The following is an 18535-nucleotide window of genomic DNA, read 5'->3' as shown; positions in this document are numbered from 1 at the left end:
CTGGTGAACCAAGAAAATGCACGATAAACAAGCAAACAAGGGCACATGAGTCAGCACTAGGCCCTAAGGTTGGCCCCAGAATGCAGAGGCCTTGATTCCTGGTCCAAGGCTCTAGACCAACGCCTACTGAGGTAACTCCCCTATTTCCTCTCTACCTACCAATTCAGAGGAGAACCGTTGGTCTCACAATTCCAGTTGAGGACCAAGGCCTCCCAGAGAATGTCTGGCAGAATTGCCTGAATCTCAGGCTTTCCATTCATTCATTCATTTGGTCAGTACTTAAAGATTGCCTCCAGCTATGTGGGGTGGGTATATTTAGCCACAGAGTGAAAGCACTTGCTATCTCTCTTTAGAGATATTTTAGCATAATACAACCAGAAGGGGTCTGATGGGTCACTAATCCAGCCCAGAATCCAAGGTCTGGAGAGGAGAAGGGACGTGGGACTCGTACAGGGTTTTTTTTTTTTTTTTTCCGTACAGGGTTTTGCAGCAAGTTTGGAGGTAGGTCAGCAGGTGGAGTCCTGGTCTCCTAATTCCCAGTCCAGTGCATTTTTCCCCACGGCCTTTGCCTCCAGTTTTGTAGACGAACACCGTGTTCATTCTCTGTCTCAATGAGCCCACGATGGTGCATGGACACAGAATGGCTGTCCACTCTCGTCTTCAGTCATGTCTGTGAAGCACTGGACTGGGAAAACGTGGAGCATTTTCAGGGTTTCCTGGCTGAAGCTATCAATGTTTGCATAGTTCAAGGGAACTTGAGTGCAAAGCACAGCTTTCAATCTGGACTCTGGATCTGAAAATTTGTGATGCTCTGGGAGGAGAAAAAGAACACAGATTTTAGTCATAGTCCAATTACATATGGGTCCCACCCTGATAACAACAGACTTCTCATTAACCCACTAGCTCCCACCTCTGGGTTTTTGCTCACAGAGGACCTCCTGCCTGCAGTGTCCTCTTGGTCTTTTCTCCCCATCGACAGCCTCTCCATCCTCAAAGGTCAAAATCAATGCCTGCTACCTCCTGGAAGGCTCCCAGAACCAACTTGCTTTATTGGCCACAGTTAGTGCTAATTTGGCATTTAATTGATATTCACTTTTATTATCAGTAAACAATCTGTCTTTTTCCATTAGAACCTTTCACAGGCCCTCAGAGCATCTTACACAGCTAGGCTAATAGGAGGCTCTCAATATGTACTGATTGGATGGATGAGTGAATAAATAAATGAATGGCTAGCAAAACCAGAAGATACAGTGTTAGGGCTACTGAGGATGTCAGAACTGATGTCTCTAAAATATCTTCCACAAAGAACTCAGATCACTCCATCCAGTGTTACCTAATCCACCTTGCTGCTGCTACTGCTGCTAAGTCACTCCACCTTAGAGGGCAAACTGTCGCCAGTCTCCAGAAGACAGTGAGTTTGAGAAAAGAGAGGTCCAAGGTCATAAGGGCTTCCCACCAGGAAAGCCACTGAAATGATGAGGTACAAGTATCATGAAATAGGGCCTGCTTTCTTGAGAGACTTATCACATGGCTTCTAAAGTTAATTCCAGGGGGAGACAAAGAGTTTGAGTAAGAGTGATATCATCGCAATAAAGGTCTGGTTCCCCAGGGAACCATTTGGATCTGGAAGTTCTGGTCCTATTTGTCCAACAGCAATAGGACGTTTCATTGCTTTAAAATCACAATCCACTCAGTAGTTTCTGCACTTTAGATGTGGTTGAATGTTTGTAAGCTGGTCATCTTAAGTGAATCTGAAAAGGGCGGGGAGAACTTAGAGTCCACCAGAAAATTCAGATTTTAAACAAGATCAGTAATAAGTTTTCTCTCTACAGGGACCATCCCAGAGTCTCAGGGAAGGGAGGATTATTAGGGAAAGCCTGAAACCAATCAAAAGAGTGAGCGATGGCAGAAGAGAAGCTATTCATAATCAGTCAAAGCAAGGTCCTTGAAGAATGTCCTCTGAGAAGCCTTTCAGAACCCAACAGCCCCAGGGAGCCTTCTCAACTACCTCACCATCCCTTATTTGATATATAATCTTACTGTACTTTTTTCTTTAAATTTTATGATCGTCTCAATTGGCAAGCCAAGCAGCACAACCCATGAAACAGCAAGAGGGTGAAGCTAAGATAGGAGCCGGTCCGGTATTCCATACTGATATCAAGAAGTATGAAAATACCCCTCCTGTTGGAGACCAGAGCCAAATAAAAGAGGATGCTAATTAGCTTACTAGCAGGTAAAGCGGGGAGGCTGGGAAAGATGAAGACCGCTGTGGTGTAGCATTGTCTCAGAAGGCCTGGACAAGGAGGTGGCATTTGAGCTGGACCCCAGAAGTCCTGAACTAAGCAGGGGAGGGGAGAGGACACGAAGCAGGTCCTTGTGATCTGAGTCTGTCCCCCCTCGTGCCACGGGGCCGGTTCTTACCTGCTGGGCCTCCTCGTACGGGAACTGGCTGTAACTGGGTCTCCTGTAGTGTAGGCCTGTGAGACTGCGGACAGTGTGGTAATTGTTGCCAGGACCCTGGTTTCCCAAGCCAAAGACAAATGGGTAGGTTCTCTTGGGCTCAGTGGCGTGGGCCCCTTGGCTGCGCAGCGTGGCTACCAGCTTTCTGAGGGAAGAAACTGAGGGTTTGTAGAAAAATTTCTTAAAGCTGGGGTGTCGCTTGATCTGGAGGCAGAAATGAAGGCAGGCCATCAGTGTGGTTGGCAGGTAGCTACTCTCCTCCCCCCAGCACCCCTCCTCCATCAACCCCACGCAGTCAGGCTGGGCGCCTTCCTGTCCCTGGGACAGAACGCCTTGTTAAATTCCTCTACCTTCCCTGGCCTCTCAGAATCTGCTCTGCAAGGTACAGCTCCAAGCAGCACAACAAAGTGGGGAAAAAAACCCAAAAGACAAAATGCAGGTCTTTGGATTCAGATAATAGATGCTTGAATAGCATTTGCCAGCTGTGTGACCTCTCTGAGCCTCTGTCACGTGTAAAATGGGGGTAATAATACCTTCCCCCAGCACACGATTGTTGGGGGGAGGGGGTTAAGTGAGATAGTTTAATGTTTTATGAAAAGTGGATGTTGGGTGAATTTCATTTCCTGCCCTAAGCCTTCTCCTCCTAATACCTAAATGTCTTAGGTTGGGTTCCCCCAGAGGCAGATCCAAAGACTAGGACTCAGATGCAGCTCACTTCTGTGGTGAGTGATCCAGGCAGACATGGATGGGGGAGTGGAGACAGGGGGGCAAGAATGGGAAGCAGCCCCCTCAGGCTGGCAGCTGAGCCTGATCCCCTTGGGGCAATTTGGAAGCCCCAGAGTTATCCCCCCAAGGGGGGAGGGAGCTGGAGTATGTCAGCCGATGATTGAGGGCTGCTCCTGGCAAGGTGGAGAGCATCACGCTGGCCTATTGTGTGGGTGTAAACGGCTCTGGAGGGGCCAGTCTTCAGGCAAAGGATGCAAGTGCTGGCAGTCGGGAGCTGGGCCAGGTGATCTGTGGTGCCAGAAGAGGTACCAATAGCAATGGCTACAGGCTCAGCTGTGAAGAATCTGCCTGCAATGCTGGAGACCACCTACAATACCGGAGCCCACCTACAATGCTGGTTTGATCTCTGGGTCGGGAAGATCCCCTGAAGGAGGGCATGGCGACCCACTCCAGTACTCTTGCTGGGGTAATCCCATAGACAGAGGAGCCTGGTGGGCTACAGTCCACCGGTTCACAAAAGTCAGACATGATTCAGGGACTAAACCAGCACCACCACACTGATCACTCATCTATGACCTGCCTCTGTATGTGATCTGTGTTTGTCTCTCCAAGTAGACTGTGAGGTTTTCAAAGGCAAGGAACCTTATGTTACAAGCTATCTAGCAATAGAGGGAACTCTAAAAGCTTGAAAGAATTAGAGGCCTTATACTTGCTGAAGCGTGTGCCAAGACAGAGTGAAGGGCAGATAGAGGACGAGATCAGAGGGACCTGGGGAAGGAGGCTTCCTTGAGCTGAACTTCAAGGATGATTTGGACAGGGGGAAGTCCTGGTTGGCAAGTGGAGACACAGAGCTTTACGTTATTTTAAATTAACATTGATCTCCTATGCTATGTGTCCGGCATTTTCTATATAAGCACTAAAGTTGGCAAGTAGGTATTTATCCCCCATTTTGGAAAAGAGAAAACAGAGGCCCACGGAAGTTATGGGCCAGGCCACGGTCACCCAGATGCAAAGATGGGGCCTGAACTTGGGTTCAGTCCTTGGGGGTACTGAGCACTCCTCACCTGCTTTCCCAACTGGCCATCCACTTCTTGGAGAAGGGCCACCAGCTCTTGGATGATCAGCTCCTCTAAGAAAAATAAAGAAGGATTGAGGGACTGTTGACAAGTTCTGCAATAACCCATCCATCGATCCCAGAAGTATTTTGCCTCTAAAACACAGCACACAGATTAGTTATGAAGAACCAAGGAAAATCTTCCCCTAAACTAGAGCTGGAGCATGAGGGTTTTGTTTCGTTTTGCTTTATAGACAAAGAAGGCACTTGGACCTGCCGAGCCTCACCTGCCACCACATTCAGCTCCGTTTTGACAGATGGGGAAACTGAGACCTTATCTAGGCTGCAGAATAGCCTGCACCATCAGCCTGGGTTGTAAACAATGGTGTGCAGGTGGCGGCTCTTACCAAGACTTAATTATGAATATTCGGAATATTTGGAGACCCGTTTGTTATAAACTGTTGGCAACTTGAAATCAGCCAAAGTGGGAATTTTATACCTCAGAAATCTGCAAAGCCTACCTTCCCCTGGACCCCGTGCCCCTGGTATACTGGAGCTTGTTTGCAGTAGGCCAATAGTTATGAGATCCAGAGCAAGCTGGGAGTTTTACATGAAACATTACGCAAAGCAGTGGCATGTGGTGGGGTGAAAGTACATCCCACAGAATGGACAGACATTCTCTACCTGAAGAAGATTGCCCACCTGCAACTCTGCCCCAGTTCTAAGGTCAACCCTGTGTCCTCTCTGCCCTTCTAGCGTCTCCTGGGGTATTTGTAAAGCTGCCTTCCCAGTTCCCTACTAGGGTTCAGCCTGTGAAAGCCCTGCAAAGGGGAAGCCCCGGGGCAGCTGTCCCAGGAGAGAGCAGGGTGACACTAACTGGATTCATTTGCTCCATCCGGCTGAGGTCCCGCTTCTGGCTTGTGGCTTCTGGCCTGGAAGGGTGCTTCTGGGGCTCCAACTGGCTCCCCTTCTGTGGGTGGGGACCCCTGGAATTCGAGATCCTCTGGATCTGAGGGCAAAGAGGAGTTGGTGTGAATGTGTTTGCACCTGTCTCAAATCCACCAGCACATCACTGAACCCAGGTTCTAACAAGAAGCTGTCCAAAGTCTCTGGCTTAAGACGGGTCCTGGTTTCCCAGGCTCCTCAGGGAACACCCAGCCCCACTGGACCTGCCTCAGAGGAGTTCACAATGCTCTTTGTCCCTCCAGGCATCGCATTCTCTCTTCCACCTACCCCTTTGCCTCCTTATATCTGGGAGGAAAGCAAGCAGGCCTGCCAACAAGTCTCAGCAAGTGAGCACCCTTCCCCTTTAACTTGGCAAGCCTTTGCTGAGTCCCTTAGTCTGTCTGAATCTCACTTTCTCCATCTGTCAACTGGGAGAGTTGTGAGGGGGAGTAAATGAGATAATATGTGTGAATGCGGCATGCAGCGGGCACTCTGCCAATGTTGGGGGGATTGTTGTACCCCAGTGGTCCTCACACCTTAGTGCAGTGAAAAAACAGAGGCCCAGGACATGTCCTGCTTCATCAAACCTGAGTCTCTATTTTTCTATCACCTTTCCAGGGGATTCTGATTTATGTATGGTGATGCTGTCATACTATGTTTTCAGGGGTTTATGATGGGTAGGGGAGAGTGTGTGTTGTGGGGGATGAATCCTGGCATCAACCAACTCCTTTCTCCTCTTGAGCCCCCATACCGCCCTACTCTGCTCAGCGTGAAAGTCAAGACTGAATGGTACACCACACATCAGGCCAACCCTGCCCTGGAGGAAGCCACGGGGCCAGAGGCAGCCTCTGTTGCCATGGCAACCCCGGGTCTGCTCACCAGAGTTGCTGGAGTCAGAGGGCCAATGGCCACCAACACACAGGGGCAGAAAGCTGGGCTTCTTGGGTGGCCGGGAGTCTGGGCTGGCAGCACCTGCAGCCCCCGTTCTCTTGGGGTCCTTGGAGCTGTGTTTTTTACAGAAGGCTTTTCTGAAGTTTGACTTTCTCTCTTGGCATTTCTTCCTGCAGGCTGGGGCCAAGTTTTCTACAGCCACCTCCGGCTCTTGGACTTGAAGTTGCTGCAGGGGAGATAAGGGAAACTGAGTCAGGGCCCCTGACTTTACAAGTCAGCTGAGACCAGCAGCTCCAGAAACAAACAGAGACCCACTGTGGGCCAGATGGTGTGGTTAGGGGAGAAGGGTGATGATCTCAGAGCTGGGGAGACAAGCACAGCCTGCAGCGATTAGGGGAGGCTCTGGGAAGGAGGGAAGAGGGAGCCAGGCTCTGGCAAGATGTAGGACTGGGGGAGGGGCAGGGGAGTGCCAGGCTGGGGGGCGGTGTCCAAAGTGAAGGTCTATGTGGGGAACGTCTTCCTCACCTTGTCTCTGCACTGCTCCTCTGCATCTTGGAGAAGGGCAATGATCTTCTGGACGAATTCTTCTAAAAAAAAGAACAAAGGGGTTGCTCACACTTGAGTGCTGAGTAAAGCTTTTCTGTGGTTAGTCTTCATTTCCTAAAGTGTTGAGAAAAGCTTAACTGTGGTTAGTCTTCATTTCCTAAGACACGGTGGCTCCCTGGGTGATTCTCACAGGCCTCCAGGGTGGGTGCTGATGAGCTTGCATTTGAGGTCATCCCTGGCCCAACCCATGGTGGGGACACAGATTCCCCAGAGGTGGCCTGAGGGCAGAGCTGGTTTCGTGGGAACAGGTGCTTAGTCGCTCAGTCATGTCCGACTCTTTGCGACCCCATGGACTGGAGCCCTCCAGGCTCCTCTGTCCATGGGCACTCTCCAGGCAAGAACACTGGAGTGGGTTGCCATGCCCTCCTCCAGGGGACCTTCCCAACCCAGGGATTGAACCCAGGTCTCCCACACTGGAGGTGCATTCTCTACCATCTGAGCCACCAGGGAAGCCCCAGAATACTGGAGTGGGTCGACTATCCCTTCTCCAGGGGAACTTCCTGACCCAGGAATCAAACCGGGGTCTCCTGTATTGCAGGCGAATTCTTTACTAGCTGAGCTACCAGGGAAGCCCCAAGAACATATTCATTTACTAATTCACTTATTCAAACAATGGGAACATATTCACTTATTCATTCATTGCTGAGGAAGGGCCTAGACGTGCCTTGTTATGTTTAGGAAAACAGCCGAGACCCCTGCCTCCAGGGGAAGGTGTCTCAAGGCCGTCTGGTCCCAAATCCCCCCTCCCTGCTCCTTCCTCCACTTCTAGGTAGATCAGGGGCCCTTCTCAATTCTCCTTCAAGGCACGGCCTCTGTGAAAAGCAAAGAAGGCAGAATGGGAGAGGTAGGGAGAGAGGATCTGCAGACACACAGAAGGGACAGCGATTACATGATTACAGTCTTGGCTCCGCCAACGATAAAAGAATAATGATAAAGGTGGCAGCCACCATCGGTTCAGCTTCTCTCCTAAGGCTTCTCCCCGTCTTCCTATCCTCTTTATTTCTCCTGAGGCTCTGCTCTCAAGCTGGGCTACATGACAACACTAATAGTCACAATAAACTGCAGCTGATTTTTTTTAGCAGTTCCCAGGTACACCTCTAAATGCGTCATCACCACTAATTCATTGAGAACTTCCAGCAACTCTAGGGAGTGGGTACGATTCTTATCCCCAGTTTATAGATGAGGAAACTGAGACCAGAGATGAAGGAGCTTGTCCAAGATCACTCAGCTGGAGAGGTCAGAGCTCAGGTTCAAATCAAGGTTCTGAAGATGTCCCTTCTACGGAGCCCTTGCCATGGGCTAATGCTTTCCTTGCATCTCCTAGTGTCGGCCTCCCCAAGGAAGGCATTATTACTTTTGCGGTTTTACAGCTGAGGCTCAGTCTGGCTTAGGGCCTGTGATCTGGACCCCAAGCTGCCTCCCCAGCCCGCAGTGCTCAGAGACAGGAAAGGACAGGTCACTGCCTGTCTCTGGTTCAGTTTCTCTTCTGGAAGTAGAGGGCTCAGCTCAGACATTTTCCAAGGGGCCTCTGAGAAGAGAAGAGTGGGTACTGACTGAATTCTGCGGCTCTGTCCTGCTGCAGGTCCTCGTCGGGTCCCCCACTTTCTGCTGGGGTGCGAAGCTCAAAGAGACTTGGATGTCCACCATCTGTAGGTACAGCCTCTTGGACTTCAGGTTCTTCCACACCTAAAAAGCAAAAGGAACCGGTGGGTGAGTTTCACCAGCCTGAGGGTGTTGACTAACACACAGAAGTCGGTGGAGACTCAGTGCGCTCCATGGCTAGCTCATGCAGAGGCCTTTTTGGGCGGTAGGGGGCTGCTGGGCAGGGCCCTGGCTGCGCTGTACTGAAGACCAAGCTCCCTCACCCCTTTGCACGTCCATCCATATAGCTGTCCCTGTCCTGGGCTTCTCCGCCACCCCCTCTCCTTCCCCTGGAAGCTCATCCCTCCACCATCTCGGCTTCACCTGCGAACTGGAGAGTAGATGCCTGATGCCCTGGCCCGAATTAGACCCATCGCAGCCAGGCTCCCCCTACATGAAAACATCTCCCCTGTGGTCTGAAATCCCACCACCGGGGATCCACTCTTTGGTGTTCAACATAGCTTCCTCCTTCTTAAAATGTGAATTCCTCCGGCCAGGATGACCTGCCAGGCTGCTCCTCCCTGACACCAGGAAGACCTTCTCTCCCAGTAACTCTGGCTCCATCGATATGGGCCCCGTGACCACAAACATGATTTTACCTCCTGAAACCCTAGTTCCCTCATCTGTGAAATGGAGATAAGATGTACTTCCTAAGATGAGGACTGGTGGCCAACAGATACACAGCCAGAAAATGTCTTATTTTTACAGGTGAGATTTGAGGCACAGAGTTAGGGATTATACAGCCCAGCACCCAGATCTCCTGCTTGCCAGGCTCCAGTTCCTTCCTACATGTGCTACCCGCTGCCCGCTGCCAGGGTGTGGAAGCTGAGGCTGCAGAGAGACCACGATAGTTGGTGGAATTCTCTGAACACAGTTTCCACCAGGGGCTTAGCTGGGCTGCCTAGACAATGAGGCGTGGTGTGTGGAGGTAACCTTCTGGCATTCCTTTTGCCCTCCCCACGCTGCTCAGGGCAGAGTGAAATTCAGAACTGGGACGGCAGCTCTGCACATGACCAATTTAAGCCATGGGGAAGGTTCCAGCGTGAGAGGCAGTGTTGCCATGGTAACCGTGAGCCTGCTCACCGGGGAGGCTGGAGCTGGAAGGCCGATGGCCGCCTACACACAGGGGCAGAAAGTTGGGCCTCTTGGGCTGCCGGGACCCTGGGCTGGAAACATGGGTGGCCCCTGCTCTCTTGGGTTCCTCCGAGCCATATTTCTTAAAAGAAAACGCTCTCTTAAGGCTGGACATTTTCTCTTGGGATTTCTTCTTGATGACTGGTGCTGGGTTTCGTGGGGTCACCACAGACTGAAGGGCTTGATGCTGCTGTGGGAGAGATGAGAGAGAAACTGAGTCAGGCCCCTGACCCCCAGGAGAGGGGAAAGCTCCCCAGGAAGCAGCTGAGGAGCACCCAAGGGCTTCAGGGTGGCCCCAGGCACGGCTGGTGGCAGAGGCCGGAGCAGGGGAGCAGCGAGGCCTGGAAGGACAGCTAGGGTCTGAGCAAGGAGGAGGGAGGGCAGTGTGCCCGTGGGCATCTGCGTGGACGGTTCGCGCCTCACCTCTTCCTCCCACTCGTCTCCCACTTTCTGGAGCAGCTGCACTATCTTCTCGATGATGATATCCTCTGGAAGAAAACCAATACACCGGGTTAATCTTTGTAGGCGCAGAGAGGACTCTTTTTAATGACTGCCTTGGCCTTCTGAGACCAACTTGGGACTTCTGGATTAAGTGAGGGTCCTCTTAAAACAGCTCCTTTAGGCCACAGATTGGGGATGGGGAAGCACACATCCCAGGGCCTGGTCCTTCTAAGAAAGGGTTGGAAGATCCGCAGGTGAAGGGTACTAGGCCAAAGCATGCAATTTTATGCAGAAGTTTCGAGTCAGGCCTTCAGGCATTCAACTTGTACCCCACAATATCCTTTGAACTTTGCAGATCTGTAAACATCTACTTTGAGTTTGTGACCCAAGCTGTGTGACCTTGGGTAAGTCTCTTAACCTCTCTGGGCCTTCGTCACTTCCTCTGTGAAATGTGAATCATAAGTCCCATCCTGGATCCCTCAGGAGGCTGTCAGGCCATCAAAGGAGACTGCGTTTGGAAATACCTTACAAGGTTAGAGATGATTCGACCTACAAAATTTCAGCCAGGGAAATGATGGAGCGCCAGCCCATCTGAGGTGGACAGAGGCACTCCAGCAGGCAGGACACAGATAGCCTGCCACGCTGGCGCCCAACCACACTGCCAAGTCTTTACACAGAAGCCCAAACGATGTAAATGGTTTTCTTTTGATATTCCAGTCGACCTACCCAAAGACAGTGTGCCCAGAGTGGCCTCCGCTAGTTGCCAGCTGATCAGTTTACACAAAAGAAGGTGCAGACTAGATTCCCTCTTCCCAGACTGTCTGCAGATGTTCTAACCCCTTGCCTCTCACTTATAAACCCTGTTAGGCTTTTGTTCCTTGACTCAGTCTACCAGCCATCTCCCTCTCACGTGAGAGAACAGTCATGCTGCAAATTTCCTGCAAAATAACCAATTAAATGCCTTTTAGCTACTCCTTCACAGATGCATAGCTCCTCTATTTTCATATCTTTTAAAATATGCCCCTCCTTGGTAGGAACTTAGATTCACACAGCCTTATGGATTTTATTAAGGGCAACAACAAGACTGGGGTAGTGTATGAGACTGTCCTTATTTCTTGCAGATGTGTGTCTAAGTATTTAAGGATGAAGCATCACTTTGCTTAAAGGGGCTCAGCAACAATGAAGCAAGGATGGCTGACTATTAACAATTTTAAGTATGTGAATGTGCACAGAACTATTCTTTCCACTCTTCTATACATTTAAATATTTATGTATATGTATGTGGGTGTTTATATATATGTGTGTGTGTGTGTATATATTCCTTCTATAAATTTTAAATGACTTAAAAAGTTCCCATGCTCATCAACACATAAGGCAGAAGCATTTTCCAGAGGCCAGTCTAATTCCTGAGACTCCCTTCTGTGAAACTCTAACTTAAATGGACCAGAAGCACCAGAAGAGCCAAGGTCAGCACAGGCATTTTGTGAGGTCTAAACATCCAAGGTCCAAGCAGTTGTCTGAAGCAATCCACTTTGTTTGCTAACAGAAATATCGAGCTTTCTGAGCTTCTCTTCCTGCTGGTGACCTACAGCTTGGAAAGAAACTTTCCAGACTCCAGCACCCTCACCTTCGAGGAGCAAGAACTGGTGGAGATCAGAGACTTCTCCACCTATAATAAAGATGAAACCAAATGTGTGGGACTGCGTGTGGGTGTCAGTGAGATTCTTCTGACTTTGTTAATCAACACAGTGCATGGAATTCACAGCAGGCCAGGCACTGCTGGAGCCAGCTCTAGGCTTAACCAAAAAAATCAGAAACCTTCCAAGGTTTCCATTTGAAAAGAGGCTGCCTCAGTCCAGACATCTTTCTCCACTCCCCCACCCCCAAGTATCCTGGATCTTCCTTGGATCTCTTCTCCCCATGAAACACATGGTGAGTTTTGAGTCCTGTAGGGCAAATTTCCATCTTCCTCCAGCTGCCTATGGGACATTCAACTCTAGGACACAAAACATCAGAAATGGAAGGCCCCTTAGGGACCAGCTCACTCATTTTACAAGTGAGAATCAAAGAGATATCAGAGAGGGATAGCAACTTGCTCAAGGTCACCCAGCAAACTTATCCCAAACTTGGTGGAATCAAGTCTAGAACCAGCAGCCAGCTGTTTCTACTTCCCTGTCACCTACCCCAGGCCTCACACATAGATTAATGTTGGGGGATAGAGCTTCCTGCTCAGCTTCCCCTCTGCCTTCATATTTCTCCCTGGCTGTGCTCCTCAACCCTGAGTACTTAACAATAATAGCATCTGCCACTTATGAAGCCCTTGCTGTATGCCAGCTCTGGACTACGGCTGCCTGTTATAGTCTCTGTTGTATCAATGAAAGGGAAAACAAAACTGAGGCTCAGTGAGGCAAGCCTCCAGCCCCAGGTCACCCAGCCGGTGAGTGGTGGAACTGGGGTTTCTCCTCCGGTTCTCAGCCCCATGCGGCTCTACCTCTAAGAAGCGATGCTGTTCCTGATGGTGGCCCTACCTTCCGAGTCCCTTTCTGTTGAGAGGTTTGAGGAAGCAGCTCAGAGCACCCCAGCCCTTGGGGTAGGGGTTGGGGTGGGGTCACCATAGAAACAGGCATAGTCTGCTCACCCCTGGCTGCTGGGCCCAGGTTAGCCCCCTCGCCACATGAGGCCTCAGCCGCCTTGGCCTCCTGGCTCTCGGACTCCTGGTCTCGGGTCCCCCTGGCCTCCTCCACACCGTGTTGCCTTTGACTGTGTTTCTTGCGGCTGGCCTTCTTGCTGTGGGCCTTCTTCCTGGGAGCTGGCTCTCCCGGGCTCTCGGGGGGTTCTGCGGGCTCAGGGGGGCCCTCCTTCCCCTTTGCCTTCTTGTTGGTCTTTTCCTTGGGCTCCTCAGGGCTCATCCTGAAGAATAAGTTCACCACAAACCTCAGCCACCCCTGCGGGGCCTGCCACTGGGCCTTGTCCTTCTTGGCGTCCTGCCGAGGCCTCTGCTCACTGAGAAGGTCCTTGGTCTCCTCTGGGCTGGGGGCAGCAGCTGTGGTGTCCTGAGCCTCCACAGACTGAACTAGACTCTTGAGACATCTGGTCCCATCACTGGCCGTCCGACAAAGACCTTCCCTGAAGGGGCCGGTGGGCAGGGAAGGGCCCTGGCAGTCCCACGACTCTGAATCCTTCTGGGCGTTCTGCAGCCTGTCCAGAGACTTGGCTCTCCTCCACGACAGAGGCTTCCTCGGGCCCCTTGGAGGCTCCATTGCACTACAACTGAAACAGACAGCTCCCTTAGAAGAGGCCTTGGAGGTTGCGAGGTGGGCTAGTGGTGCTGACCCATGTGCCCATCCAACCTACCCATCATATGAGTACTATCAACTCTCAAAGCCATTGTCTCGTTTAAATTCCTCAGCATCCCTGGGAGGGATGGGTATCCTTGTCCCATGTCCCAGAGGAGGAAACCGATCCACAGGAGGTCATGCCCCAGATCTCACAGCTGGACCCCTAGAACCTCCAGGAGGACCACCCTGCCACTGAAACTGAGTTTGGTGATCTTAGTTCCCTGACCAGGGATTGAACCTATGCCCTCAGCATTGAAAGTGCCATGTCCTAACCACTGGTGTGTGTGTGTGTGTGTTCAGTCACTCAGTTGTGTCCAACTCTTCGTAACTCCATGGACCGTAGCCCACCAGGCTCTTCTGTCCATGGGATTTTCCAGGCAAGAATATTGAATTGCCACTCTCTTCTCCAGAGGATCTTCCCAACCCAGGGATCAAACCCGGGTCTCCCTCATTGCAGACAGATTCTTTACCGTCTGAGCCACCAGAAAAGCTCTATCTACCCAAAGGGGCCCTCCTATCGGCAAGATTTCTTCACATGTTTAGCGGTTTGTTGCCTGAGCCTCTCTGCCTCGCCCCTTGTCTGTTTTGCTGGGTCTTATTTCCTGAGTGTCTATGAAGATGCCGCACATCACTGGCACACAGTAAGTACTTATTAAACAAAAGAATAAATGTATAATGAGCGTTTAGTAAACTGAACAATACCTAAGAGTGTGTAGTTAACATACAATAAATGAATTCGGACCCGTTTCATCTTAAAGCAGCCGGGACCCTTCCGTTCTCCTTCCAAAATGAAGCAACTACTCATGGAAAAGAAAAAACAACCTCCTCTTTCTGGGCAGCATTTTAACCAGGCTGGGGTGTGGGCAGTGCACTTGATTTGTGTGTCTTTAATCTGAAACTCCTGAGGCTTTCCAATTTTTCTGAAGTTGTTCAGAAACCCTTTGCCCTTTGGTGGAAGTTAAGAGAAACAGGAAATACGGTTTGGAATCTCAGTCCTGAGTTCCCAGAGATTCCTATGGAATTTAGATTTATGGGTTGCCTACTCTAATTTGTAATACAGCTTCATCATGCATTTACTATTATTAGTGTATTAAGTATTAATGTATCTACATTATATCTTCTGTGTTTACCAACTGATTCATTACTTTAAAATGGATTCTGTTACTATGTCCAGCTTAGAGACAAAAATGAGAAGCTGTAATTGCAATTTCAGATGTGCAGGGATCCTTGTGAATGTGAGGAAGATACATAAAGAGAGGGAAGAAAAGGCACAGGGAAACACAGAGAGATTTGAAGGTGAGAGTTAACAGTTAAGGATGCCTTTCTTCCTTCAAACATGAGTTTCAGGAGGAAGGGTAGGGAGGATGGCCAGAAGCCAGTGGGTTCCACTCGGCAAGGCATCCACATACTTTCAGTCTTGGAGGAAATGAGGTGAGGAAACAGGCAGTTTGTATGGATTTATTTGTTGCTCAAGGTTCCTTAAAGAAGCAATAAAGTTACATGAAAACTTTTAGCAATATTATTTCATCTGAAAGTTGTCTAATGTTCTTGAAAGCCTCAGAAGCTGCCTTACAGTTATGCTTCCAAGATGTGGCATTAAGTGGGATAAGAAGAGAAATCATAGAAGAAAATATTTTGCTTTCTTCTCATTAATTTCTTTCAGCAAAGCTTTAACAGGCACCCGCTATGTGCCAGGAAGGTTGCCCGGTGCCAGGGAACGAAATGCGGCTGGAGCCCTCACGTGGGGGGAGGGGTGCACGCGGTGAGGGCAACGATGCTCTGTTCCCCGGAGAGCCATTCTCACTCTTTATTTAGTTAGTTATTTTAAACTTTCTCGTTATTTTTTTTTTGCCTGTGCCCTGTGGCATACGAGATCTTAGTTCTTCTACCAGGGATCGAACCTTCCACTCCCAGGGCTGGAAAGGCGGAGTCTTAACCACTGGACCGCCAGGGAAGTCCCTACTCTCTCTCTTTAGCAGCACATGGTTTAAAGAGAAGATAAGTTGAGGTCAAAGTTCTATTTGAAGTTAAGATCAAAGTTAGCTGAGCCAGAAATACTCCTTGAGGGACTTCCCTGGTGGTTCAGGGGTTACAATTCGCTTTCACTGCCGAGGCTACATCTGGGTTTCATCCCTAGTGGGGAAGCTGAGATCCCACAAGCTTCTGGCCAAAAAGAAAAAGGAGGGGGAAAAAAGAGATATTCACTGAATGATGTCAGGGTGCTCTCTGCTTGCGCTGTGATCTGGCAAATTGGATGAGGTTGGCAGAAAAGCTGCTCAGTAACAGAACCATCAAACCGGCCCCTTTGCTTCCTGCACTAACTTGGCTCGAGGGGGTCCCCCACACAGAGGGCCTGACATCTTCCTCCAACGAAAGAGAAAAGAGGCGCTGTTATTACGGAAAAAACCTGTCGTTGCTATGGAAACGGTTTCCCCCATTGCTGATGGTGGCAGTGTCCTCCTACCGCATTCAAAGGACACTCTGCTACTTCTAATCAGAGCATCAAGACAATTCCACTTGACAGTGGTTTTCCTTCGTGCAGTTTTTTCAAGAAAACTGCCTTGATTTGGCCCCTGCTTTCCTGAAACAACAGTGCCCCCAAGCCCAGAGGAAGGGGAGGGAGGCCAAGCGGAGGAGCAGCTGCAGCGGCCCCAGGGGCAGGGCAAGTTGGGGGCCGGGGGAGGGGGTGGGGAGCATGACCTTGGCATTCCAAGAGTGTTCCCCAGGGAGGAGAAACTCCAGGGTGTAGCCAGATAAAGAAATAAACATTTTTTTTAAAAAGCCTACGCTCCTCCAAGGAGACACCTGGAAGATCTGTGGGGCAGATGTGTCCTCAGACTTTTAAAGTCTCAGAGCCCTGCCTGAGAAGATTGTGTTTTAATATTAACCACCACCCCCCCCACACACACACTACCCACACCATACATACACACACACACACACAGATTCTGTGTGTGCTGAAATTAAATCTTTCCAGACTTTCTAATTATAAAATTCTGCCTATCCAGAATTCATCAAAGCAAATCTTTCTTTTTCCTTCCTCTTTTTTTTTGTTGTCCTGTATCCCTGCTTTGCCTGGGACATCATCTAAGTTCTGCCTGCCGATCGGGGAATTCCACCCCGTCCTGGTCATGCCTCCAGATGGTAACCCTGAGACAGCTGCAGACCTTGGCTACAGGAACACCCAGCTGCTCTTGTAAACTTGTTGATTGCCTTGACAGAAAGTGGATTTCAGAGCAAAGTCCTAGTCTGCTCAGAAATACCCGTAACATCCCAATGATCTGCTGATCGCAGGACTTCTGACATGCACCGATGACGTATTTAAAAACAACAGCAGCGAAACACCAGAGAAAGTGCCCAGAGCGGACCTTGGCGAATTGGGAAACTGGCCAACTTCTCACAAGCGTGCTGGCGTTTGGGGTTATTTTCTCAATTATACGCTGACCTCATCTACACATCATTCTCTAATTCACGCACCTGCCAAGCTCCTCGGCAGCAGCTCTATCACCGCTTCCTAGAGGGAGTTTAGCTGCTCCCCTTCTCCACTCCTGGACTACAAACAATAGATACAACGAACAGCCGGCCACTCCGAGGGAGCGTAGTGTGGACCCAGGGTCATATCCATAGACTCTCATTGCTATAGACGAGGTTTGCGTCCCGCTCAGATTCATATGTTGAAACGTAATCCCCAGTGGGATGGTAGTACAAGTGGGGACCTCTGGGGTAATTAAGTCATTTGAGCAGAGCCCGAATGAAAGAGACTAATGCCCTTATACAAGAGACCCCAGAGTGCTCCCTCACCGTGTGAGCACACAGAGAGACCCGGTCTCGGAACCAGGAAGCCCTCACCAGACACCGAACCTGTGGGCGCCTGAGTCTTGGACTTCAGCCTCCAGAACCGTGAGAAACAAATACCTGCTGCCTCTAAGCCACCCAGTCTACGAGAGTTTGTGACGGCAGCCCAGACGGGCTAAGACACTCGTGTGACCCCAACACATGCTCTCGTACCGTCAACCTACGAGAACTCATAACACCCTAAAGTTTCCCTCCCGGGCCCCCAAGTATAAATACAGGGCCTCATTCCCCGGGTATCCGTCTGCCCTCTGCCCTCCCTGTCTTGATCCAAGTTCCAGAAAAAGGGCCCGAGTCTGTCTGGTTTCTGTTGTGTCCACACTGCCTGGGAGGCTCTCAGTGTTTCTGGAACAAATATACAAACACATTCAGCTTACCAGCCACAGGGCACCCAGCACATCCTCCATCCACAAGCTCTCAATTCAACTTGACCCCAGCCTGGCAATGAGCCAGGCTGGCAGTGGGAGGTTGAGGCTCTGACAATTAAGAGATTTCCCCTCAGTCTCACAGTCCAGAAGCAGGGAGAGATGGGGTTTGAATCCACTTCTCTGGATTTTAAATTCTTTTTCCAGCACTCAGTGGCCTCCCATAAACACTCTCATACACACACACATACACACTTAGGGGTAACCAAATCTGCTATTTCATGCTGACACTGATAACCACGTCCACACACGTGCCTGCTGTGACTTGTATGCCTGGAGTCACACACTCACGTGCGCCCAGGTATTAACATTTCTGTCCCAGAGGCAAAGATTGTAGACACAGGGTGGGGCTCACAGACTCTTGGCTGGAAGCCAGTCGGTGAGTAGGAGAATCAAGGGCTGACTCTCAGCTCATGTTTCCTTCTCATCAGCACAAGTGAGCCCATGGCCACTCCGAACGCCAAAGGTCAGTGCTTGTTTGAGGTCAAAATCTTCCATTTGGGCTCTTAAGATGACTGGTCCACACCCAGAGCCCACACCCTCTGGGAGGACACCTCCAACAACCACTGGAGGACTGAAGTGGGGGACAAGGTGATCATCTCTTCCCTCAACACTGGACCCATCCTGCTCTCACACCCGCCTCCCAAGTGTTAAGTGGGAACAATTCAGGTATTCCTTCTCCTTCGTGGGGTCCCTAGGAGGGTCCTAGAATTGGAAGAGACCTGAGGAGTGTAGGACGCCTTCATACACTCGCACCCCCTGTTGGAGCGCTTCCTGCAATGGGGGCTCAGCACAGTTCAAAGCAGACAGTCCCACCGTCAGCCCGTGGGAATTAAGGACAGTCCTCTTTAAACCGGGGGCTCCCCAGGTGGTGCTAGCGGTAAAGAACCAACCCCCCCCCCACCCGTCACTGCAGGAGACATAAGAGATGCAGGTTCGATTCCTGGGTCAGGAAGATCCCCTAGAGGACGGCATGGCAACCCACTCCAGTATTCTTGCCTGGAGAATCCCATGGACCAAGG

General features: G+C 50.3%; 1 protein-coding gene across 1 annotated transcript; it reads right to left on the bottom strand.

Annotated features, from left to right (window-relative positions):
- Positions 1-715: 715 nt before the first annotated feature.
- Positions 716-17488, bottom strand: BNIP5 (BCL2 interacting protein 5). The gene is made up of 11 exons (XM_052647529.1): positions 17466-17488; positions 12537-13168; positions 9881-9945; positions 9407-9647; positions 8237-8368; positions 6602-6663; positions 6065-6302; positions 5118-5249; positions 4251-4315; positions 2422-2664; positions 716-811 (listed from the first exon to the last, which is right to left on the bottom strand). Exons 1-11 carry the CDS (start codon positions 17486-17488, stop codon positions 776-778), a joined length of 1869 nt encoding a protein of 622 aa, XP_052503489.1. The 3' UTR covers positions 716-775.
- Positions 17489-18535: the final 1047 nt, after the last annotated feature.

Source organism: Budorcas taxicolor, chromosome 11, assembly GCF_023091745.1.
Source record: "Budorcas taxicolor isolate Tak-1 chromosome 11, Takin1.1, whole genome shotgun sequence".
Taxonomy (NCBI): domain Eukaryota; kingdom Metazoa; phylum Chordata; class Mammalia; order Artiodactyla; family Bovidae; genus Budorcas; species Budorcas taxicolor.
This window is presented reverse-complemented; position numbering and strand designations above follow the sequence as displayed.

Bases quoted from the DNA above. Each gene is read 5' to 3' on its own strand.
- BNIP5 (XM_052647529.1), bottom strand. From the start codon at position 17,488: ATGTGCTGGGTGCCCTGTGGCTG. The intron at 8,369-9,406 runs GTGAGCAGGCTC...TTTGCTTTTTAG, and splicing joins TTCCAGCTCCAGCCTCCCCG to GTGTGGAAGAACCTGAAGTC. The intron at 812-2,421 runs GTAAGAACCGGC...TTCTCCTCCCAG, and splicing joins CGTACGAGGAGGCCCAGCAG to AGCATCACAAATTTTCAGAT.